This window comes from Bubalus bubalis, chromosome 4 (genome assembly GCF_019923935.1).
Source record: "Bubalus bubalis isolate 160015118507 breed Murrah chromosome 4, NDDB_SH_1, whole genome shotgun sequence".
Classification (NCBI taxonomy): Eukaryota; Metazoa; Chordata; class Mammalia; order Artiodactyla; family Bovidae; genus Bubalus; species Bubalus bubalis.
Window position 1 is genome coordinate 129,870,475 of NC_059160.1, and position 24,916 is coordinate 129,895,390.

At 38.5% G+C, this 24,916-nt stretch overlaps 1 protein-coding gene across 1 annotated transcript in view; it reads left to right on the top strand.

The window, feature by feature from the left end:
- The window catches only part of RYR2 (ryanodine receptor 2), an 829,832-nt gene that overhangs the window by 764,246 nt on the left and 40,670 nt on the right, over positions 1 to 24,916 (top strand). The window contains exons 90-99 of the mRNA XM_045165522.1: positions 2,384 to 2,465; positions 4,966 to 6,263; positions 7,068 to 7,135; positions 9,798 to 9,945; positions 13,269 to 13,355; positions 14,123 to 14,341; positions 15,823 to 15,953; positions 18,088 to 18,130; positions 20,874 to 21,007; positions 24,823 to 24,883. Of these exons, the coding sequence (XP_045021457.1) occupies positions 2,384 to 2,465; positions 4,966 to 6,263; positions 7,068 to 7,135; positions 9,798 to 9,945; positions 13,269 to 13,355; positions 14,123 to 14,341; positions 15,823 to 15,953; positions 18,088 to 18,130; positions 20,874 to 21,007; positions 24,823 to 24,883 (2,271 nt within the window). The remainder of the gene's footprint in view (positions 1 to 2,383; positions 2,466 to 4,965; positions 6,264 to 7,067; positions 7,136 to 9,797; positions 9,946 to 13,268; positions 13,356 to 14,122; positions 14,342 to 15,822; positions 15,954 to 18,087; positions 18,131 to 20,873; positions 21,008 to 24,822; positions 24,884 to 24,916) is intronic.

Here is a 24,916-nt window from a genome sequence, read left to right on the forward strand (position 1 = left end):
AAGAGAAAAAAATAGCAGTACAGTTAGGCAAATGACGAAGAAACAGATTTTTCACCATGCTTAATGTTAATCTGGGAGCACATCTTGGAAACATGAGCATGCTGTTTTCTCACCCCTGTATTGCATGTGGAGTCAGAGATACATGAATAGAAAAATTCTAAATATAAATCTTGAGTAAATATGTCCCTTTGATGCAGGGAATTTTACTGGGATGTCCTGAGATCTGACATATCTGTTGAGCGTGGATATCTGTCAGGTGTCAAGAGAGGAGAGAATGCTAGATTAAAGTCAAAGGACCACCCGTCCAGCCCCCACAATTTCATTTATGTGTCCATCTCTTCCTTGAGTCTCCTTGCCTCCAGCAAAGTGAGGAAACTCACACCTCCACCCTGCCCTCCACACTGGAACATATTGTCAAATAGAGCCAGGCACAGGTTAAAGTGGCAAGAACAGATTTAATCAGTGATAACTGTCACTGTAGGGAGGAAAATCTAGTGTGAGCTGAACTCAACTTGGACTTGTACAGAGATGATGGGAGGAGGAGAGGATGATCAGGGCTCAGGGAAGAGAAAAATTATAAAAGGCTGGTCAGTGTAAATGTGATGGGCCAGCTGTGTCTGCTAGCTGGCAAGTATTGACATTAGGATTCTACCTCCTACAGAGCCTGGGAGACAGACTCTAGCATCCTCAGGTGTTGGCTGGAACAAATAATAAATTTTTTTGGCAGCCTTGAGTTTTCTTAGACAAGCACCCTAAGAAGGCTTGAGGTCTTCCTAGTGAAGTAGCTTTGGGCTGTTAGAAACCATGGTCATGTTTTGTTCTAGTCTTTTGGTTTTTTTTTTTTTTAACTGCAGTGTAGTTGATTTGTTGATGGGACAGTTAGATAGCATCATTGACTCAGTGGACTTGAATTTGAACAAACTCCTGGAGATAGTGAAGGATAGAGGAATCTGGCATGCTACAGTCCATGGGGTCACAAAGAGTTGGACACAATGTAGCAATTGAGCAACAACATGTAGTTGATTTTAAGTGTTGTATCAATCTCTGCTATACAGTAAAATGACTCAGTTATATACATATGGACATTCTTTTTTTAATATTCTTTTTCATTATGGTTTATCACAGAATATTGAATATAGTTCCCTGTGCTACATACTAGAATCTTATTTATCCATCCTATAGTTTGCATCTGCTAATCCCATCTCCCAGTTGTTCAAGGCTTTATAAACCAAGATTAAAGCCTACTTGGGAAGAGGGCCCAGAGGAGTTGGCTAGTTTGGTCAAGGAGAGAATCTTTGTCAGTGTCTAGTTATTGGTAACTTCTACCAAATAAGGAAATATCATGATTGCTTTCATCTAATTGCCAGTGACATTTTAGTAAGTAAAGAAATCAATATGAACCAAATTTATCACAAGAGAGTTCTTATTTGGATGTATTTCCATCATTTTATTAACATCTAGCAGTGCTACCTAACAGTTGTTCATAGTTTATAGACCTAGTTGAGGTACCAACTATTTAGAAAGAAATACATCTCATCCTTCATACAGTGTTGAAATTTGGCTTCCTGTATAGAAAAACTCATGTGAATAAAATAATACCTTGTGGGTGTGTGTGTGTATATATATATATATATATATATATATATATTATATGTATTGTTTTTGAAAAAAAAGTATAGTTTTAAAATAAAAAACTCGGATGATGCATGGGGTTATAATGTAGATATCAATATTCCATGTTTTCAGGCAATGAATCTAAGCATAGTGATATTTGTACACAGCATAGCTATATAAAATTTTTTGTTTCATGGTGAAAAATCAAAGACAAAAAACCCAGAAAATTTTAAACAGAGAAATATCCAAGAGATTAATCAAGTTGGTAAATAAGATACTTGTGTACATTTTTGGGCTAGATTTATGTAGGGTAAGTTCATCTCATATCACTGTTATTCCTGTGTTTTCCAGAATAAGTTAATTTTACAATGTGTATAGCATCTCAGTGTAGTAAGTTAGAAAGAAGAAAAGACAAGTCTAGTGTTTTCAAGGAGAAGAAAGATGCCCAGTGTTCAAAAGTCCCTGAGTCTTGCCTACCTGACCCGAGGGTCTCCACCATTGCTTTAGCTCTTCCATACTCTTGTTAGATTTATTCATTGTCCTTATGAATACTTTAAAAAATATGAGTTGGAATCAACAGTAAATACTCTTTCATTCTGAAGTGCGTATTTTTAATAAGCTGCAGGTTTTTATTTGGCTTCTTTTTAGCTGTATAATGCTGTAAAGTCTGCTATTGGTAGAAAGGTATTCTTTTTGTGAGAATAAGTATGACATGCTTGCTGCGTAATTTTCTCATGTTATCTCAAATGCACTGTGTTAATACTTTCAGGACTCCAGTCAAATTGAGCTACTAAAAGAATTGATGGATCTTCAGAAGGACATGGTGGTCATGTTGCTGTCCATGTTGGAAGGTAGTTTTGATTTATATCTTCAAATCCCCATTATTCTTTAAAGGATTCCATATATGCTTGCTCTGGGAGTCAGCCTGCTGCAAAGGATAAAATATCAGTGCCGAAATGGGACAGATACCTCGGACTTATTGCTGGCTTGACTACTCTTTTCTCAAGTTAGTTTTTTTTTTTAATTAAAAAAAAAGAAATCCTGCCAATCTTAGGTCACAAAGCTATGGAGTGAAACCAGTAGTAATTCATTTTATAGTGGTATTTTTCATTTCACAGTGATACCTTAAAGGGTATGCTCTTCAGAGAGTACCTTAAAGAGGGTTTGTTTGTTGTCATTTTGTTTGTTTGTAAGCAGTAGGGATTACAGATGTTTGGGGACACTCCAAATGCATAGATTGCTGCTTTGAGCTGACTGCCTGATAGCTCCTGTGGGTCCTTCCATTTCTGCAGGTGGAGAAAGCAGTAGAGAGCACCCCACCCACCAAGGCTCATGGCAGCCTAAGTTCTCCCCGCTCCATGCCTCTTTCTTGGGTTTTCATTCTCTCTCTTTCCACCTTATTTTCCTTTGCTACTGTGTTTTCTTTCTGTCTCAGGCAGTAAATATAGTGGGTAAGAGATTGGGTTCTGAGATCCGCCACCAGTACCCACATCTCACTTTCTGACCCAGGCAGCGTGACCCTGACGTGAGTAACGTCTCCGTTTCTCACTTCCCTCCTCTATGAGACGGAGCTCAGGACAGCTTTTGCGAGCATTCTGTGAAACCATGTGAATGCGACCAGAGCCACCACAGAATGTTTGCTATTATGTTCCCTATCCTTTTTTTCTTAAGTCCTTCCTAATTTCTCTCTCTCACTTAGTCTGCCCTGCGTTAGCTAATTAAGGTAGTAGACACACCTTGCTCTAGGACTTTAAAGATGCAGGCTTTGCTTGAAACCCTTAGTTGGCAGCCACTGTATATCCTCCAGGCACAGCTCCTTTTCCCAGGACCTCAATTCAAGTTTTAGTCTAAATAGTAGCAACACAGACATAATAACTGAAGGAATAATGAATTAAAATTAACCTCGTTTAAGTACTTTTTCATCTGAATACCAGGTTTGTGAACTGGATAGTACATTATCACTCTTTTGCAAATAGTGCAGAGAGGCCAAGAAATCTGCCCAGGTTGCTGTGCCAGCAGATGGTGGGATCTGGTTTCAAACCCCAACAGCATGGCTCCTGAGCCAATGCCTTTTTTTTTTTTTTTTTTTTTTTGCTGTGCTAGGTCTTCATTGCTGCCTGTGAGCTTTCTCTAATTGGGGTGAGTGGGGGCTACTCTTGAGTTGAAGGACTCAGGCTTCTCATTGTGGGGGCTTCTCTCATTGCTGAGCATGGGCTTTAGATGTACCACTTCCGTAGTTGTGGCCTATGGGCTTAGCTGCCCCGAGGCATGTGGGATCTTCCTGGGCCAGGGATCAAACCCGTGTTCCCTTCATTAGCAGGCAGAATCTTAACCACTGGACCACCAGGAAAGCCCTTGGGCCCATGCTCTTAACTCTGGTGTTTACTGCCTCACAGATGAACTCCACAAACCCATCATCATGTATCTTTATTCTGATGCCTGTCTTTGTGTTACATATCACATTCTGTTCAAGGAATGATGACTCTATAATTTAGGGTAATATCTCATTTTCTCAGGCTTATTCATAATATGCCATTTTTCTAGCTATAAACATTCTGAACCATGAAGAAATGTAAGGAGGTCTTTTACATTTTACATCAGAAAGAACATCTAATTTGCCCTCAGTGGTTCCGTTTGAAGTCCTGGCCCTAGCTCTCAATAATCATGTTACAGCATACACTTTAATTTAACCTTGCTAAACACAGTTTCCTCAATAGTAAAATCATAATTAATAATAAAAAGTACCTGTCTCACAGGTATTTTCAGGTATGAACATGAAATTAGGTGTAATGTCTGTGAGCAGTGATTTTTCATCCCCAAAGGGCTAGGCAAACACTCATTTTTATTATTAATATGAGACTGGATTTCCATTTCAGGCTTTCGGATAATATAAATGTCTGTCTTTTTTCTTTTTTTAAAAAAAAAAATCCTAAAGCATGTTGCTTCTAGGATCAATTAAAGGGAAAATATGTCAGCCTTTCATCACATGTTGTTTTACATGCATTAGTCTAATTACTTTGTAAATATGCTTTTGCATGTGTTCATGTAATCACTTTCTAAAATTAGAGTTTACAAGTAATTATCCATCTTTTCCTTCACACATTGGAAAAGAGCTGTCTTTGATTCAGATGTCATATAAGATTTATATTGTTATTTTCTCTATAGACACTTTTTTAAAAGACATTTTAAGATGTTTACTATTTACCTGCTCAAGTTAGCAGCAACTTACTCAGTTGGACCAGGGTACAACAACTGAGCACACACACTCAACGTACATTGGCTCCTATCTGCCGTCGACACTGGTTTTATTGGGAATGTTCATTTTGAACCAATGCAATTCTTTATCCCCAGGCAATGTTGTTAATGGCACCATTGGCAAACAGATGGTTGATATGCTCGTGGAATCTTCCAACAACGTGGAGATGATTCTCAAGTTTTTTGACATGTTCTTAAAGCTCAAGGACTTGACGTCTTCTGATACTTTCAAAGAGTATGACCCCGATGGTAAGGGAGTTATTTCCAAGAGGGACTTTCACAAAGCCATGGAGAGCCATAAACACTACACCCAGTCCGAGACTGAGTTTCTCCTGTCCTGTGCAGAGACAGATGAAAATGAAACCCTGGACTATGAAGAATTTGTCAAACGGTTCCACGAGCCTGCCAAGGACATTGGCTTCAATGTGGCAGTGCTTCTGACAAACCTCTCCGAACACATGCCCAATGACACCCGGCTGCAGACTTTTCTGGAATTGGCTGAGAGCGTGCTCAATTACTTCCAGCCCTTCCTGGGCCGCATCGAGATCATGGGCAGTGCCAAGCGCATTGAGAGGGTGTATTTTGAAATCAGTGAGTCCAGCCGAACCCAGTGGGAAAAGCCCCAGGTCAAGGAATCCAAAAGGCAATTTATATTTGACGTGGTCAATGAAGGAGGGGAGAAAGAGAAGATGGAGCTCTTCGTAAACTTCTGCGAGGATACCATCTTTGAGATGCAGCTGGCGGCTCAGATATCAGAGTCAGATCTGAATGAGAGGTCAGCGAATAAAGAGGAGAGTGAGAAGGAGAAGCCGGAGGAGCAGGGTCCGAGGATGGGTTTCTTTTCCATCATGACGGTCAAGTCCGCCCTGTTTGCCCTCAGGTACAATATCTTGACCCTTATGCGGATGCTCAGCCTGAAGAGCTTGAAGAAGCAGATGAAGAAGGTGAAGAAGATGACAGTGAAGGACATGATCACAGCCTTCTTTACATCCTACTGGAGTATTTTGATGAGCCTCCTGCACTTTGCAGCCAGCGTTTTCAGAGGCTTCTCTCGCATCATCGGCAGCCTCCTGCTGGGAGGAAGCCTGGTCGAAGGTGCGAAGAAGATCAAAGTGGCGGAGCTCTTGGCCAACATGCCAGACCCCACACAAGATGAGGTTCGAGGAGACGGGGAGGAGGGGGAGAGGAAAACCCTGGAAGGGGCCCTGCCCTCTGAAGACCTGACGGATTTGAAGGAACTGACAGAGGAGAGTGACCTGCTTTCTGATATCTTTGGCTTGGACCTGAAGCGAGAAGGAGGGCAGTACAAACTGATTCCTCACAATCCCAATGCTGGCCTGAGTGACCTCATGAGCAACCCCGTCCCCATCCCAGAGGTGCAAGAAAAGTTCCAGGTAACTTACCTCCAGTCACAGCAGCTCTCTGGACTTCAGGTGGGCATGATAACCTGACATCAGCTGTTTTGCTTGTGCCAGAGTGGTGTTCAGTAGATGACTTGACTTGCCAAAGAGTAATGGCTTTTTAGTAGGCAGAGCCAGCCGGCTTTTTGAAGGTCCTTTACAAATTATTTCATTAAACTATGAAGGTACAAACTCTGGTACTCACTCTCAAGACATTAGGCAGTTGATCAATAATCATTCCATCCATAAATATTTTATGAGGATTGGCCATGTGTCTGGTCCCCCTGGGTATCATATGGAATTAAAAGAAATACAAGATGTAATCATTGCTCTCAAGTTGCCTTAAAGAGTTTATTAGAAAGATAAACCACTCATGAAAAAAATTAGAAAATCATTAAGTGGTGAGTAGCATAGGCCGCAGACTGTGGAGATTACGTGAGAAAATGGAAAGCTCAGTATGGCTTGGAGTACCTGGTTGACACTGAAGAAGTGGGACTTACGTTGGTTTGGAGGATGAGTAAGATTTGAGTAGGTGAATAAAGGAAAGAAGGTGGTTGTGAAATAAGTGGGAAGGAGATTAGAAAGTTGGTGCTCCCTGCTGGCCTGGCGGGTGAGTGTGGGGAAGGGGAAATGCATGAACCAGCAGAAGGAAGGGCTCATGTGGCAGTTTTATCCCCTCGATTGAGGCAGGAGGGTATCATTTATAGGTTACAATTTGACACAGGGTCACAGAGCTTTCTGAACTCATTCAAAGGTGACGTGTTATCCCGCTTCTCTTTTCCCATGGACTCATCCAAGGAGCAGAAGGCAAAAGAAGAAGAAAAGGAAGAAAAAGAAGAAAGCAAATCTGAACCTGAGAAAGCTGAGTACGTGTCATTTCTGTGCCCTTTCCTTTGTGTTAGTGTCTTTCACTCATCCTCTGCCTTCGGGGATGCAGTGGGGAGAATCTCAGGTTACAAGGTAACACCTGTCATCTCAGTGGAGGCCTCATCCTCAGTGGGCGGGGATCAGTGTAAACACCTGCCTGGAGAGGTGTGGGGGGCACTCCTGTCTCTTTCTGGTTCCATGAGAAATTTGTTTGTGTGTTTCTCAGCAGAAACGACTTTATGATTCCATGTGATGTTCTCTGCAAGATGACTGTTGCAGTTTTTTTTTAATTGAGCCTCTATTCTGTCCTTGTAAAGAAGGGAGGGGACAGGCATTCTGAATGCCATCGCATAGACTCTTAGGGAGTGGTGGTCCTCAACACACTGTCCCAGGGCCACCTGCTGAAGAACCACCTGGAGAGTCTGATAAAGACACAGTTTCCTGGGCCCCTGCACAGGTTCTGAGTCAGCAGGGCTGGTGTGGGGCTTAGGAAGCTTCATTTTCACCTACAGTCTTAGTGCTATGGAGAGCACAGTTATAAATGCATTACGAAGACATAAAAAGCTGCATATGAAACAATGAAAATGTGTAATTTCCTATAAAATTGGCTTCCAGTTAACAATGGAAACCTACATCATTCCCCAAGTTTGCACAGTTTTATATGCATATTTTTAAAATTGGAGAAAGCAAATTTTTAACTGCATAAGTGCCACTGTTCTCGCGTGGCACTTTATTTTTCTCCTCTTTTCTGTTATTTTCTTTGGCCTGTTTTCATTGTCTGTTTTTTCCCCCCTAGATTAGACAAATGTTGGTTTAGAATTGTGTTAATTTAGTTATACCTATAACATTAAAATAATATTAAAGTGAATAATTCAGAAATAATTCTTGTTTCTAATATTCTCATGGGGAAACAGTTTTATTCAACTTTTTCACATGCATGCTTGACATTACTAGAGTTAACCTTTTGAGTAATTTAACACTTTTGCATGGAAAATCATAGTTTTTAATTTCTAAGATATTTGAGAAAATTTAGAAGCATTTTAAGCCCTAACAGCTTGTCATTGTTAAGGACTGAACGTTAAAATCAGAATTTAAAAAACAAGGTATGTTGAAAAGTCACAGCCAAAAAAAGTCATCATTATTATTTTCTTTTCAGTTAAATATTTCATCATACACTTTGAAAGGAATATGCAATATATAGACACAAAGATACTTGAAGCCTGTAAAATTTTCAAACTCATACAAAAGAGAGAAGGTTATAATGTACAGCCATAAACCCATCACCTAGTTTTAATACGGGCTTCCCTGGTAACTCAGCTGGTAAAGAATCTGCCTGCAATGTAGGAGACCCTGGTTCAATTGCTGGGTTGGGAAGATCCTCTGGAAAAGAGAATGGCTACCCACTCCAGTATTCTGGCCTGGAGAATTCCATGGACTATATTATTCCATGGCATTGCAAAGCATTGGACACAGCTGAGCGACTTTCACTTTCACTTTAGTTCTAATAATTATTATCATTTTGCTAACCTTGTTTCATGTAGGTTTTCTTCTGCCAACCATCCCCACCACATGCACATGCACACACACACACACACACACACACACACACACACATATTTTGGGGCCTTCTGTGGGACAAGTTGTTTTAAAGAGAGTACTAGTCACCATATCATTTCACCTGTAAGTACCTTGTATACATTACTAATTGCTAAAGACTGTTTAAAGAACCATATTTATCATTCTATTTACACTAAACAAAATTTGCAATTCTTTAAATACTGTCTAATAGCTGCTAAACATTTAAGCTTCAAGCTTCCTTTATTGTCTCAAAGGTGTATTTTTACCATTGGTTCGTTTGAATTAGGCCTCATATGAGAGTCACTGTTGTCTATTCTTCACAGTCAGAGCCATTCATTGTCACAGATCTTGCACGGTTGGGTCAGTTGTAAAAATGGCCGTGTAAAGGACTATAACAATGAAACAGAGACAAACGTAACAGAGTTTGACAGTCATTTCAGTGGCGACTCTTAAATGTTAAAAATAATGTTGGAAAAGCCTCATATGGGTTAAGTATGAGTTATATCATGTGGCTTACATATATATGATTACATATGTACATAAATGCATCTCCATGAAGGCTTGGTATTTTGTACCTGGAGAGGTTTAGGTATCAAATTTCAGTGCTCCCAATTCCATTATTGTCTGCAGAATCAACATATTGACATTCTCTATATCTGTCAACAACCAAATGCATATGCCTCTGATTTTAAATCCTAATAGCTAGTCAGTGTTAGAGACTGAACATTAAAATCAGAATTGAAAAATAAGGTATGTTGAAAGTCACAACCAAAAGAAAGTCTCCATTATTCCTTTTTAAGTTAACTATTTCATTGTACACTTGGAAAGGAATATGATGGGTAGAGATACAAAGAAAATTGAAGCCTGTAAGATGTCCTCTAGAGCTGAACTTCACAGAATTATCCATATATAAGAGGCTATGATAAGCCAGAAATTCTACCCCTAATTCTAAATTAGAAGAGGTATCAGTTATTTAAACTGATACTATGATTTAAATACTTGTATGTTTATATATTTTGGCATAAAACTTGTTCAGTTCTTTGGTGTCTGGATGGTTTATACTTCACTCATTTGCATTCATAGAGGAGAAGACGGAGAAAAAGAAGAAAAAGCCAAAGAAGACAAGGGTAAACAAAAACTGAGGCAGCTCCACACACACAGATATGGAGAGCCAGAAGTTCCTGAGTCAGCATTCTGGAAGAAAATCATAGCCTATCAACAGAAACTTCTAGTAAGATGTTTTAGAATGATATTGTTTTTGATATATTGTAAGACCATAATCATTCGGGTGCAGTAAATATCTACTGACCTTCCCTTGGGTGGTAATCAGGGAACCAAGTCAGCCCTGAACGTATATTGTGTTTGCCCATCTTAGTGTTTATATGTTAAAATCAGTGTCTTGGTCCATGGCTCCCTATTGTCAAACCCATAATCTCTGCACACATTCACATGACCTGAGACCACATGACTTAGTGACTGCCAGCATCTTCCCAAAAGGACATTTTAAGGGTAAGTTAATGAACATACCCCAAGGCTCCCTCTTTGCAGGACACTATGTAAGGCTCTGCAATACATGATAGCAAAACAGATCTTCTAGGGGACAAGTAATTCATCTTGATGTTTCAGAGTGGGGTTAGTCAATCTTTCTTGAATTGCCCTTTTATTAAAATTCCAGTTATAAAAATATTAATGCAGTGAGCCAACTCTCCAATGATAAGAAGACGATCTATTAGAAATTATTCTTAAAATGGAAATAAGTAAAATGAAAGAAGAGGGAGAAGATAGTTCTTTATGTAGTATCCTAAACATTTTTCAGAAATGTTCCTTTAGTTAATAAAATATCTGCTTATATGTGGAAAACAAAGAAGATGTAGTTCTCTATTCCTATTCATACAGGATGGAATTGTTAAAAATTTTGTCTAAAAGACCTTTTATAAGAGTATGTATGTATATGTGTATAAATATGATATATTTGTATCATATAAATAGGAAAAGATTGGGAGATGAATGTCTCAAATAAACCTACATGAGGTACTGACCAAAAATGTCAGACCTAGAAATTAAGAACAACACTCCATAATAAAGCCATTTGAAAGGCAAAATCATTAAACCTTTGGGGAAAAAAAAAGAGCAAAAACTCATATAGTATAGAACTTCACCTATAAGGAAAATGGATTGTTCTCAGTCATGATATATTCTAACTGCTTGTACATAAATGTATATATATGACATATTTTAAATAATTTACAGTCAATGGCACCCCACTCCAGTACTCTTGCCTGGAAAATCCCATGGACGGAGGAGCCTGGTAGGCTGCAGTCCATGGGGTCACGAAGAGTCGGACACAACTGAGAGACTTCACTTTCACTTTTCACTTTTCAGCATTGGAGAAGGAAATGGCAACCCACTCCAGTGTTCTTGCCTGGAGAATCCCAGGGAAGGGGGAGCCTGGTGGGCTTCCGTCTATGGGGTCGCACAGAATCGGACACGACTGAAGTGACTTAGCAGCAGGAGCAGCATGCTTTCTTAAACTACATTGTATGTTTCCTGTATTATTTAATAAAGAGTAGACAGAATGCAAATGTTTTTGAGGTAACTCTGGATAATCCATGATTTGGCTTGTTGTCACAGTGGCCATGGCTGCCCGTGTGGTCTGGCTAGGGTGTGAGGTTGTACAGGCGCTGTGATAAGCTGTAGCAGCCCCAGTGGGTTCCTGAAGAGTTTGTGTAACCACAGTTGAACAAAGCAAGTAATGTAGGTTTTTTCCCCATCCTTCTGTCCCAGAGGTGCCTTCTTTCCTGTTTTTCTTTGCACCATCACTTTCTTTGCACACCTGTTTGCATGCACAAGCGACTTCACTCTCACTTTTCACTTTCATGCATTGGAGAAGGAAATGGCAACCCACTCCAGTGTTCTTGCCTGGAGAATCCCAGGGACAGGGGAACCTGGTGGGCTGCCATCTATGGGGTCGCACAGAGTCAGACACGACTGAAGCGACTTAGCAGCAGCAGCAGTCATCTTGCACTTAATATTAAAACAAATTCTTGGTATGTCCCCAAATCTTTTCACTTAAACCCACTTCTGCTCCAATCAGTGTTTTGTACTTTTCCCCCATAGCTCAATAAATGACACCAAGCATTTACTTACTTGCTCAGACCCCAGGATCCAGAAGTTACCATCTCTTGAATCCTTTCCTTTTTCCTACCTCAGATAAATCCAAGAATAATTCTCAGCTCTCTCTTTCAAATATATCCAGAATCTTCCCGATTCTTAACATTTCCACAGCCACCACTGGTTCAAACCACCACCACCAACATCCTCTTTCTGCATCCTGCAGTAACTTTCTAACCGGTCCCCTGCCTTCCATGCCTCCAGTCTACTTTATACACAGTAGCTGGAATCATCTTTCCAAATCATTATCTGATCACATCAAGCCCTCTTCAGCTCCTTCAAGAACTTGCCATCTCATTTATAGTAAAATAGTAATTCCAGTTATAATAATAAGATTAATGATTACCTTCCCCTATAGTAACTTATCTAATCCTCATAACAAACTTACGAGACAGATTTTGTTATCCCCACTTTACAGATAAGAAAAGTGATGCTTACAAGAGTGATTAAGTCTCTTGTCCACATCCTGCAGTGAGGAAGTGGTGGGGTCAGGCTTCATACCCAGGGAGTATGGTCCCAGCAATCAGACACTGAACCACTGCACTGTAAGAGGCAACACTTTTTCTTTTTTTAACATTTCTTTTGTGTTTATTGAGATATACCTTACAAGCAACAGTTAAGTCTACAGACTTCAATGGTACAGCTCAGCTGGATAAATGTTTACACACATAACATCTGTGTAGTGACCATTATCCACAGCACAAAGCACAGACTTTTTATCAAAGGCCTACAGAACGGTGTCCCCCTCTCACCTCTCTGACCTCATTCCTTCCCACTCTCTCCTCCTCCCACTGTGGTGCCTCCTCACTATCCATCAAATACACCAGCATCACTCAGAATTCAGGACCTTTGCCCTCCAAGCTCTTTCTATGAGGTTCCCTTCCCACAGATGTTCACTTGATTATTGCCCTGTGGCATTTGGGCCTCAGCTCAAATGTCACCTCCTAGGAACCTTCCCTGACCACCCATCCAGATAGTACCCCCTTCCCTAAATCCTTAGTCTGGTGGATTTTTCTTCATAGCATTTACCATTCCCTGAAATTAGGCTATTTTTTAATCTGTGAGTGTGCTTCTTTATTACCTGTCTACTCCGTGATGGTTTAAGTTTTCTTATTCACTATTATGTTGATAGCACCAAATATGGGACTTAATAAATGGTAGGCCCTCAAGAAACGGTTTTTGGTAAATGTATGAATGCTTTATTTCAATTGCCTGAAAATTTCAAATCTCTTGATTCAATGACTTTTTTTTTGTTTGTTTGTTTTTGAATTTTATTCTTTTTTAAATTTTATTTTGTTTTTAAACTTTACATAATTGTATTAGTTTTGCCAAATATCAAAATGAATCTGCCGATGACCTTTTAATAATTTTTTTCACCTTCAGAACTATTTTGCTCGCAACTTCTACAACATGAGAATGTTAGCCTTATTTGTCGCATTTGCGATCAATTTCATCTTGCTCTTTTATAAGGTATGTACGCCTTAGTCTTTTAATAACCAATATGAAACTACAAATAGACTGAATTGAATGTAATTATTTGACAGATCCACTAGTAAGCACATGAACACCTTTTCTGAAATGTATTTTGATGAAAGAGAAAACCTGAATTTTAGGCACATCACTGACTGTCTAGGACAGCAAAACTAGATTAGCTCCTTAGCACTGAGAAATGCCCCCACTGAAGAATATGGGATTTTAGAGGGTTTGCCCACAATACTTATAGCCAGATTTGGCTGGATATATCACATGTATGAATATGTCACATGTATCTTGGTATGGCATACCTGTATTCCATTAAATTCTTTTGATCATTGACAAGACAGCTTAGCCATATAATTTTCCCCTGCATGCATTTTAACCCTGGTAACTGGTTAGACTAGAGGGAATTTTTAAAATATGATCATTATTTGCCATTTTTTTTCTAGTGAATTTTAGTTGATTTACAATGTTGTCTAAGTTTCAGTTTATGGCAAAGTGATTCATTTATGTGTGTGTGTGTACACATATATTTTCTTTCTTAGATTCTTTTTCATTATAGGTTATTATAAGATATTGAATATAGTTCCCCGTGCTCGGTTTTTGAAAAGCTATCTTTTCAGCCTATGCTTTTAGTCTTTTCATCATGGGGTGGCTAAACATCCAGCTATTTGCTGATAAGTCTGAGTTTCCATTGTTTCTTGTTTACCCTGATCTCTTAAAGAAAATGAACTGACTGTTCTCTAAATGGTTTGAATCAGGTCTCCACTTCTTCTGTGGTTGAAGGAAAGGAACTACCCACTCGCAGTTCAAGTGAAAACGCCAGAGTTAGCAGCTTGGACAGCAGCTCGCCTAGAATCATCGCAGTGCACTATGTGCTGGAGGAGAGCAGTGGCTACATGGAGCCCACACTGCGGATATTAGCCATTCTGCACACGGTCATCTCTTTCTTCTGCATCATTGGATACTACTGCTTGAAAGTAAGATAGTAAGCCACCAAGGAACTTGTGTGTGTCTGCATGCATGCATGCTGTTCTGGGGCAGCAGATTCTGAGATGAAAACTGCAGACACATAGTTTCTTAGGGACTGTTCCATCAACACCTGAGGGGCAAAGGGAAGAAGCAGCATGGGGAAGAGAGAACAGTGGGGCTACAGTACAGACCCAACAGGGCATGTCACAGCCTCTGTTCTGAAGCTGAGACACCCTTTCAGGGTGGTCCTGGGCTGGGGGCATTGGAGCCTGGCCTTTAGAGCTCTGTGTTGACCAGTCACTGGCTACAGGCTGCCCTGGGAAGGGGATGTGGCTGTCACATTGTAGTTTTGTTTTGTTTTTCCCCCGCAGTAATTATTCACATATAGAAAATTTCACCTATAACTTGACAGCACAGCAGTGACCAACCCACTATGTAACTAGCAATGTTCAGTGTAGTAAAAATTCTAGAAATAGATCATATTCGACCTCCGAGTCATTTCAATTATTCTGCTATTAGGCACATATTTCTCACCATCCTTGGCAGAAATGCTTCATAGTTTGTCACACATCACCCAGAAAACAGTGTAGCTTCATTCCTAGACCCTTTAAGGGAGTGGTATAGTTTGGTGAATAGAACTCAAGGTTGTCTCTCCAAGTGCTCAGAGCTTCAAACCTTTGCAAACCTCTTTTATCTTTTCCTAACATGGCACTGTTATGCTGCAGGGCTTTTGTTTCACTGTTCCTTGCTTCTGATTGGGAAGCTTATACAAGAGTTTTGAAAAACTAGGGTCCGGAGTAAATGATTAGAATGTAAAGTTTTCTTCAGAAACACCTGTACCTCCCTTTCCTTCCCTTGTTTTATGAGAGGGAGTGGGGGGTGGGGGGGTGTTCTTAGATACTTGCACAATATTTGCATCTTTTTTGCATCTGTGTCTTGTGTAAACTCTGTGCATATGAAAAGAGTGTCAGTAAATTCTGGACACATTTTGGCAAATTGACAAACAATTTTGCTGATGTTGAAATTAAAATTTATTTCAAAATAGCATATATAGGCATGCTGAGCATGCAGTTATTAAAGAGATTTTTCAAAGCTCTAAAATTTTTTAAAAGTATGCATTTTGGAACATTATAACAGTGCTATCTTTTGTTGCATCCATATATATATATATTTTATATGCAAAAGAAAAGAAATTTTATATAATCTTTTTCTCAATATTTAAAATTTATTTCATTAATGCAAATTATCTATGAACCTCTCTGTGTTTAAAAGCATATGCATACATATACCTACACTATCTTCTGTTTTTCTAGAACCTCTAGATGCCTCTTTCTGCCTAAATATGGCTGGTTCATTTTCACTCATTTTTTACTTTCCTGGAAGTAACATGGGAAATATTTCTTTCCAAAAGCTGTTTTGTATAGATAGTGACCACAAGAGATGCCAGTTAATGTAAACTAATTTTAACATGTTTATTTTTCAAATGTAGGTCCCACTGGTTATTTTTAAGCGAGAAAAGGAAGTAGCTCGAAAATTGGAATTTGATGGGCTTTATATTACAGAACAGCCTTCAGAAGATGATATTAAAGGCCAGTGGGATAGACTCGTAATCAACACACAGTGAGTAAAGAATTAGATGAGACATTTCTGTGCTCAGAAAATTTCAGGACGTAAAATACTTTGCCAGAGTTCCTGCAGATTTGTCAAAAGTTTAGCAGAAGTGAATAATAGTTATATATCCAGCCAGGAAAATCAAATGACTAAGCTCCATCATCCTCTTAATGGATGCCATCAATTTTTGCCCTTTGTGTTCTGTTTTCCTTCATCAAAAATGGCTTTAAGTCCATTTCCACGGCAGTAATGGAACTTAACGTCCATTACTCAGTGTTCAGGGAAGTGTGTACACAACCTGCAATGCAAGGTTATCTCACAGAAAAGCATAGAGGAAGCAAAAATTATTCATTAAGGAAAGGGTTGTAGAATTAAAGGCAAAAATATTGATTTCACATGTTTAATCTAACTTGGAAATTTTTAATTGGTATCATCCAGCAGTCTGGCATATACCTAGCTAAGCATTATGACATGTACAATATGACAGAAAAACAAGTGCTTTTTCTGTGTTCTAATTATTTAACCTTACAAGATCAAAATCCAAATGACTAGCTGTTGCTTCAGTATAAATCCATCATTGAAGTCTAATTTACACTATTAGAGGTATTAATCGGAGAAGGCAATGGCACCCCACTCCAGTACTCTTGCCTGGAAAATCCCATGGACTGAGGAGCCTGGTAGGCTGCAGTTCATGGGGTCGCTAGAGTCGGACATGACTGAGCGACTTCACGTTCACTTTTCACTTTCATGCACTGGAGAAGGAAATGGCAGCCCACTCCAGTGTTCTTCCCTGGAGAATCCCAGGGACGGGAAGCCTGGTGGGCTGCTGTCTATGGGGTCGCATAGAGTCGAACACGACTAAAGCAACACAGCAGCAGCAGCAGAGGTATTAATTATACAATATTTTCTAGTAGTTTATACTACTTTAGTGAAATAAATTCTTTTTAATTGTAATTAGTTTTTTTATTTTTAAAAAGTTATGATTTCTAGTAAGTTCAAATGGGGATGATTTATATGTGTGTTATTAACATTTGAAGGGCAACCCTGTAGCTCAAACAGTAAAGAATCTGTCTGCAATGCAGGAGACCCGGGTTCTATCCCTTGGTCGGGAAGATCCTCTGGAGAAGGGAATGGCAACCCACTCCAGTATTCTTGCCTGGAGAATCCCATGGACAGAGGAGCCTGGCGGGCCACAGTCCATGGGGTCACAAAGAGTCGGACACGACTGAGCGACCAGCCATAGCACATAGCCACATAAACATTTACTCTAAATGCTCAATATTTTGTTTGAAAGTGAAGTCACTCAGTTGTGTCCAACTCTTTGCAACCCGTTGGACTGTAGCCCACCAGGCTCCTCAGTCCATGGGATTCTCCAAGCAAGAATACTGGAGTGGGTTGCCATTTCCTCCTCCAGGGGATCTTCCCAACCCAGGGATCAAAGCCGGGTCTCCCACATTACAGGCAGACGCTTTAGCCTCTGAGCTACCAGGGAAGCCCAATATTTTGTTTAAAGGGAAAGGGAAGTCGCTCAGTCGTGTCCGACTCTTAGCGACCCCATGGACTGCAGCCCACCAGGCTCCTCCATCCGTGGGATTTTCCAGGCAAGAGTACTGGAGTGGGGTGCCATTGCCTTCTCTATTTACTAATACTAAATCCAATCAAGTCTGTCCCCTTAGGTGAATTCTTAAGATGCCAGGATCATGTGATGATAATATGCTCAGTTTCCTTGAATTTTCTCAAGGTGGGAATGAGTTTTTTTTTTAAAACTTCATAGGAGAAACAAGGACAGATTTTTAGATACTTTAATTTTTAAAGACAGTTGACAAAGAAATGTATATATTGACATATTGTACATAAATAAAATATAACTCCTTATTAATAAACATGTTCATATTTTTATCCATAACAATATTAGTCCATATGTTTTGTGATTTACATGGATATATTAATATTTAAAATAATATTTAATATTCTTATAGAAAAATTATAGAATAAGATGGGAAAAATGCATTGTAATTTCTATGAATGAAAGAACACATTTACATATTATTTTTAGGATTTTGTTTATTCCAAACAATATATTGTTATTTATCATTTTTTTAAATGATACTATATTTTACTTCTGTGCTTTTATATCTTTTAGGTCATTTCCCAACAACTACTGGGACAAATTTGTTAAAAGAAAGGTAATACTACTTAGAGCACTTTACATTTTCTCTTTTTTCCTAAAGTGCAATTCAGATTTGAATTTGCTGTGGCTCATATGTAGAATGAGATATTGAGGTATGCTTTATCTGTCAATGTCATTTCAAAATGGAAATAGGATTGAATATAAGTTTGAAAAATTTCATAAGAAATCCATACTCTGCAGCTAAAAATTAAATAAGCATTGCTCATCCACCCATCCTCTGACTCAGGTGATTAAACAGTGCTCAGCCTGTACATTAAAAAGAACTGATAAGAATTTTCTCTGAGATTGGGTACCTAACTGAAGGTTCTTTTCTGATAAGACAGCTAAGTTACCAGGGCTGGGATCCTCCCTTACAATAAAGAAGTAAAGTTGTATAACAACAGACGACTAAATTTTATTTACTTTATATAAATTTAAAAGACCTTTTTATTTTGATAGTTTTTTTCTTCTGATGCACACTGCATCATAGGATGGTGGGAAGAAGACAGAGAGTTAAGACTGTCAGCTCTGATTTTGAGAGTCAAGGATTATCTATGTTCTTCCTACCACATATTATTTACTGTAGATCACTTTTTAAAGAAAATATAACAAGGCATACACAGTACTTGTACATTGTAAAATACAGTAAACATTATTTTGCAGCTCCTTCTTATTCCTTGAACCCTCCAGTTGCCAAGCTGAATCAATTCATGCCATGTACCATAATGAGCTGTAGCTCCAGGGTATATATATGGTCTGAGGTAGAATGGCCACAAATATCCGCTGAATGAAGTGATCTTTTCCCCCTTTGATTCCACCAGTTTAGTGGGACTCAGAGGGTGGTTGGTGATTAGCAGCTGCAAATTTTTTGTTACCAGTCTGAGGGGAGAAAGAGAGTTTGCCAAGAATTTAAATCAAGTACATCATTTAAAATGAAACACATTAAAGAAAACAGAACAACACAAAAAACCCTCAAGACTTTCTAGTTGGAAGGAGCAGAATGTTTGCTGATTTTCATTTTGGTGCAAGTTTTTTGTCTCCTTGGGACCGCAAAGTAGTAGCAGTGCACTAATGCAGATGAGTCATCCAAATTAGGCCAGAGCTGTGAAAGAATCATTTTTAAGTAACTTAAAATAGACGATTTGCCATACATCAACATGAATCCGCCACAGGTTAAATTAAAAAAAAATAGATTTGAATATTTTATTCATGTTTATTTGAATATTTTATTCATATTAATTATTTAACAGTATAAAGAAGCAACTTTAAGTTATCTCCAAAGGAAATGGTATATCTAGAGTCAGATAAGTAGACAGATTGTAATTGCGGCTAAGACTCTTTAGGGCGTTCCTGCTCTGGGGTCCAGTCTGTCCTCCTGGGTGAGAATATAACCCCTAAAGAACTCCCACTCAGATCAGCCCAGCCCCTTTTCAGTACTGTGAGAATAATGCAAAACAAATTGTTTTAATGAACCTAAATAGTATACATTCATAGGACTTCTAAATTACCATTGCTCTTTTATGTTTATTTCACTTTACCTGTTTGTACACTTTCCAAAAATGCTTATTTTAATTTCTGCTAATCCTTTCTTTCTATTTATGTATTTTTTCCATTACCTACTCTAATCTTTTAACATTCCCCCTCCTTTCCCTCTGGTTCCCAGTGCCTTTGTTTCTCCTACATCCCTTTTCCTTGCTTTCTTATCCCTCTTTTGCTGCCAGTTCTCTCTCCTTCTGGATTTCTTTCATTACTTTTGCTGTTGCCTCCATTTTCACTGATGTGTAGGATCCTCATGGTATATAAACCCTAGGCCAAGAGTTGCTATATAAGAGACAGAGGTACTGAGCTCACAGGTGATCTGTGAGCCCACGTCTAAGCATTGATTAAAAACCCAGTACTTGGGCAAAGCCAGGCAAATGTGACAGGACAGAGGGGCAAGGCAATCAAGGGGGGTTGCTAAGAAGTGATTCTAGTGATGGATAAAGCATCTATACTAGAATTAACTGAAGACCTGAGGATGTGACAAGGTTTCAGGTTCAGGTGGAGACCACAGAGGGAATACCAGCATGTCGTGACCATCCCAGTGGTGTGCTGTGCTCTATGCAGGAGACCTTTGCTGAGTCAGCCTTGCCTGGATGCTTCCTCATCTGCTCTTTTGCCAAGCCGACCAACCCTGGGCATGTTACATTCTCTAAGATACAATTTCTTTGTCTGCAGAGCAGGATGCTAATAAGAGGAAACTTCCATATTGAAACAGCCCCATGATGGAAAACAAGTCAAAATTCTTAGCATAATTCCCGACATAAAGTATGAATTTGGTAGAAGTTACCTTATTCCATTACCTCCCACCACCCCTTTACCCATTTCCTTCAGCCCATCCTCTTCTATTTGCATGCCTTCCTCTTGCCTTAGAAATCATGTTCTTCAGCTAGGTATTATTTAAAATTCTTTAAGTAGACTTGCCTGGCAGTCCAGTGCTTAGACCCCCACATTTCCAATGCAGGGGCACAAGTTCAATCCCTAGTCGAGGAACTAAGATCCCACGTGCTGTGCAGCATGCCCTAAATAAATAAATGCTGTTAAATTCACTTAGACCTTAACAATATGATCATAGAACATGAGCTGTAAGTTAGATTTTTAAGTGAACTTGAAAGTAAGACATGTATTATGTATTAAAATACTCTGATGTTTGTATGTGCATACATAGATGAGACTACTTAATGGTGGAGGTCTGTAAAATGCTTTTATTCTTGCCCCAGGTTATGGATAAATATGGAGAGTTCTATGGCCGAGACAGAATCAGCGAGTTACTTGGCATGGACAAAGCTGCCTTGGACTTCAGTGATGCCCGGGAAAAGAAGAAGCCAAAGAAAGACAGCTCCCTGTCAGCTGTGTGAGTGTTAATTCTGCTCTATTCAAGATGTAGGTAGAAAGGAGGAAAAATGAATACATTTCTGAATTTGCTAGTGCATTGATTTCCTTTCCTTCAGTGTCAGAAGAATAGAGAGATGAGCGAAACAGTATATATACAAAATCTGCCTTTGTACTTCTGAGCTCTGGAATCATTGGATTTAATCTATAACTTTTGAACATGTCTTTTTTTGTTATTTGTATAAAGCAAGAGAAAAAGATTTATGTTCTTCATTTGATTTGCCTTTTTACCCCTAAATGCCACTTAAGTCGAAGTCAGAGGTACAAAAACATAATATTTGACTATGTTTTCTTAAAGCTTCCTATTTGAAAAGAAGTTAATTTTCTTATTTTGGAAAAAGGAGCAATATAGGCCTTTTATTAGAAATGTTCAAAGTTCATATCCTTTTATTATAATTGTTATATTTTATTTAAATAGCAAAGACTTGGTACCATGTCATCATACTAAGAAAGTTTACATTAAAATGAGGCACCCTTATATAGTATTTGTATGGAATGTTATGATATAACTAGGAGAATGTAAACTGGTTGACCTCACCAAGGACTGATTTTCACACACATGTGTAGTGTGAGTATATGTATATATACATCTATTTCTATTTTACAAATTTAATCAACTATAATCTGAAAAGAAATGTAAAGCCCACATGCTTTTAAAAAGTAATTTCTTATTGTAGTCACAACAATTTTAGAAAAAACAGTGGTTACTGTCCCTTATTTAGGTGTATTTAAGGTATCAGTCAACTAGGTATGTGATGATTTCTTTGAAAACATAAATATTTAAGGTTCTGTAGAGCAGTGTTAGATTGTCTTAGATAAATATTTTAGTTAGCATTAAAAAAGACACTTTGGCTGACCTATCTTTTTGGTCATTTTTTTTTTCTCTCTGAAGCCTTGGTTAGAGCTAGTTGAGTCTTTAAAAATAATGTGAACCCAGTTGAAAAGTAGTTCAATAAGCAAATGTGTAACAGAAATGATGAACTTAAGTTTAAAGTATTGTCTGGTACTTTAAGAAAACAAATATGTTTCCTAAAGACCAAAGCACTATATATAAGAAGAAACACAGTTGATAACCCTTAGGCATTAAGACCTTTATGTTAGAATATCATGTGAAACAAGGATAGTGGTGAAAAGTATGCTGAGTTTCCCACTAACATTTTCAGATCCCTGATAAGCAAGGTAGAATTAAATAGTTTTACTGAATTATGCATTTTACATGGGCTTCCCCTGTGGCTCAGCTGGTAAAGAATCTGCCTGCAATGCGGGAGACCTGGGTTCGATCCCTGGGTTGGGAAGATCCCCTGGAGAAGGAAAGGCTACCCACTCCAGTATTCTGGCCTAGAGAATTCCATGGACTATACAGTCCTTGGGGTTGCAAAGAGTCGGACACGACTGAGCAACTTTCACTTTCACTGAATTATGCATTTTACATGGTCATATTTGTGACTCTGGAAAATAAGTCTGAAAAAACAGAAAAGTTTAGACTACTGTTTTACTATGAACAGTTATAAATTAGTGGAATTTTCCACTGTTTTACATAGTAAATATTTGCAGGTTTGACCACGAGAAAAGTACCAAGAAATTAATGTGGACTTTATTAATACCATTAAGTAGGGATAATAAAATTACAGTTTGCTAGTGAATAACACACATTACTAGGAAAAAATTTACATGTAGTGTTCCTTTATTAAAGTGTTTAAAAAGATGGAGTTTTAAAAGATTATGTGGTTTCTATATGAATATTATCTTAATGTGAACATTTGCATACAAGGATGATTCATGCATCTGTGTGTGCATGTATTTATCAATCAAATATATAGGGCTTGGTATGTGCACATTTGGGCTGCCCTGTTGGCTCAATGGTAAAGAATCCACCTGCTAATGCAGGAGACATGGGTCCAATCCCTGGGTCAGGAAGATCCCCTGAAGAAGGAAGTAGCAACCTGCTCCAGAATTCTTGCCTGGGAAATTCCATGGACAGAGGAGCCTGGCGGGCTAGTCCATGAGGTAGCAAAAGAGTTGGAAATGACTTAGCGACTAAACAACAACAGCGACAAATGTGCCCATTTAAATAGGTGGCTAACTTACCTCCTGGGGTAGAATGGCCTCCAACAGCCAGAAAGCCTGCATACTTCTTCACTATGTGTCTTCATGGAGTGAGAGTGGAGCTTATGTCTCAGAGCTCTCTGGCTTCTAGTTTACCTCTGAACCAAGTCCTGTGGCTGGGGAGGCCGTGACTGGTCTAGATCAGCTGTGCTGCATCCCTGAGGGTGGAGTCAGCTCTGCCCAGAGAGCGTTACTACCACCATTGGTGAGAAGAGAGCACTGTGTACTACAAAATGCTGTTCATGCAGTTGGTAGCGACTTGCTACCCTAACGAGTGATAGGGATAGAAAAGAACTAATCCTAAGAATAAATTTTTAAATCACGAAACTACCATGGGAAATTCAGACATCCTGATAAAACCCTTATTTTATTTAGGATTGCTTTCATGGAATATAATTATGCTCTCGTGCAAACTTCCCAGTTTGTTTATCCTTTTAAGAAAAAGTATTGTTATATGGAAACCTATTGTAAATATTCATGAAACTTTAAAAATGATTATTTAAAATCACAAAACTACAACTCAAAGACAGTTTTATTTCCTTAAAAGTCAAAGATTCTAGGCTAAAGTAAATTAAACCTTAACTCCAAGGGGAAAAACCTCCTATGAAATCAACTTTAGATGATAAACTATTTATCACTGCACTTATAACTTAAGATTGGCCTAATTAAAGAAATGATTAAAAAAGTAATTAAAGACTAAAACAGGAACTCTAGAGAAGCCCTTTTGAAAATCGCACTAAAAATTACATCGTATTATTATATCAATTCCTAGAATGTTGGGAAGGCATTGGGAAGAAAATTATAATTTCTAGCCCTATAAACCAGTGCAAGTTCTGAAAAAAGAAAGCTGAAAAGTATATTTTAATACATGTCTATTTTATTCTGCAAAGATCAAAAATATTTATGTTGCAATTCATTCATTCAACATTATTCAATATTATATGATACACTGTATCATATAATGTGCTTGGTGATGGGGATTTTTAGAGACTAGTGAGAGAGATGTAAATACATGTACATACATACACACCTACAGCTACAAAACTGTGGGATATGATTATAAAGGGAGGTGACTGCAAAGTGCTGTGGGAACCAAGGGGAAGGGTTAAATTCCTTTTTGGATAGAGAAGGATGTGAGAAGGGGCATTTCTGAAATCAAAAGGAAACAAAAATAGAACCAATAAGCCTGTTCACTGGCAAAATCAGTACAGTTATAAAGTAAATGTGGCTATTTATGCAGGTTTTTTATTAGTTGAACTAAAAATAATTCTGTTGGTATGCAGTTACAAATGTATAGCGAAAGTTAGGGAGGAAAGTCTTGATATACCTATGTTGGTTAATTTGTACAATTTTTAGGAATAAGTGTTAAAGTGTTTATCTTACATTTAATGTAGAGAAAAGAAAAGGTCAAAAAAACCTATTTTTAAATAATAGAAGATATACTGATGCTTTGTTTTGTTTTCTAAGATTCCTCTAAAAAAATCACAAAACTCTGGAATACATTGTCCAACGGAGCTCTCAAGCTCTTCCCCGGGCACCTGAACTAGAACTAATCTTCTGAGATGGTTGCCAGCCCTACCCCATCCCATGGGGAGTGAATGCCAGCAGGCTCTTGCAAGCCTGTGAGCCTTTGCTTCATGTACATATCTACAAATTCTTTTGTTTTTCCAGACTGAACTCTATTGATGTGAAGTATCAGATGTGGAAACTAGGAGTCGTTTTCACTGACAACGTAAGCTACCTTCAATACCACAAAGTAAAACGA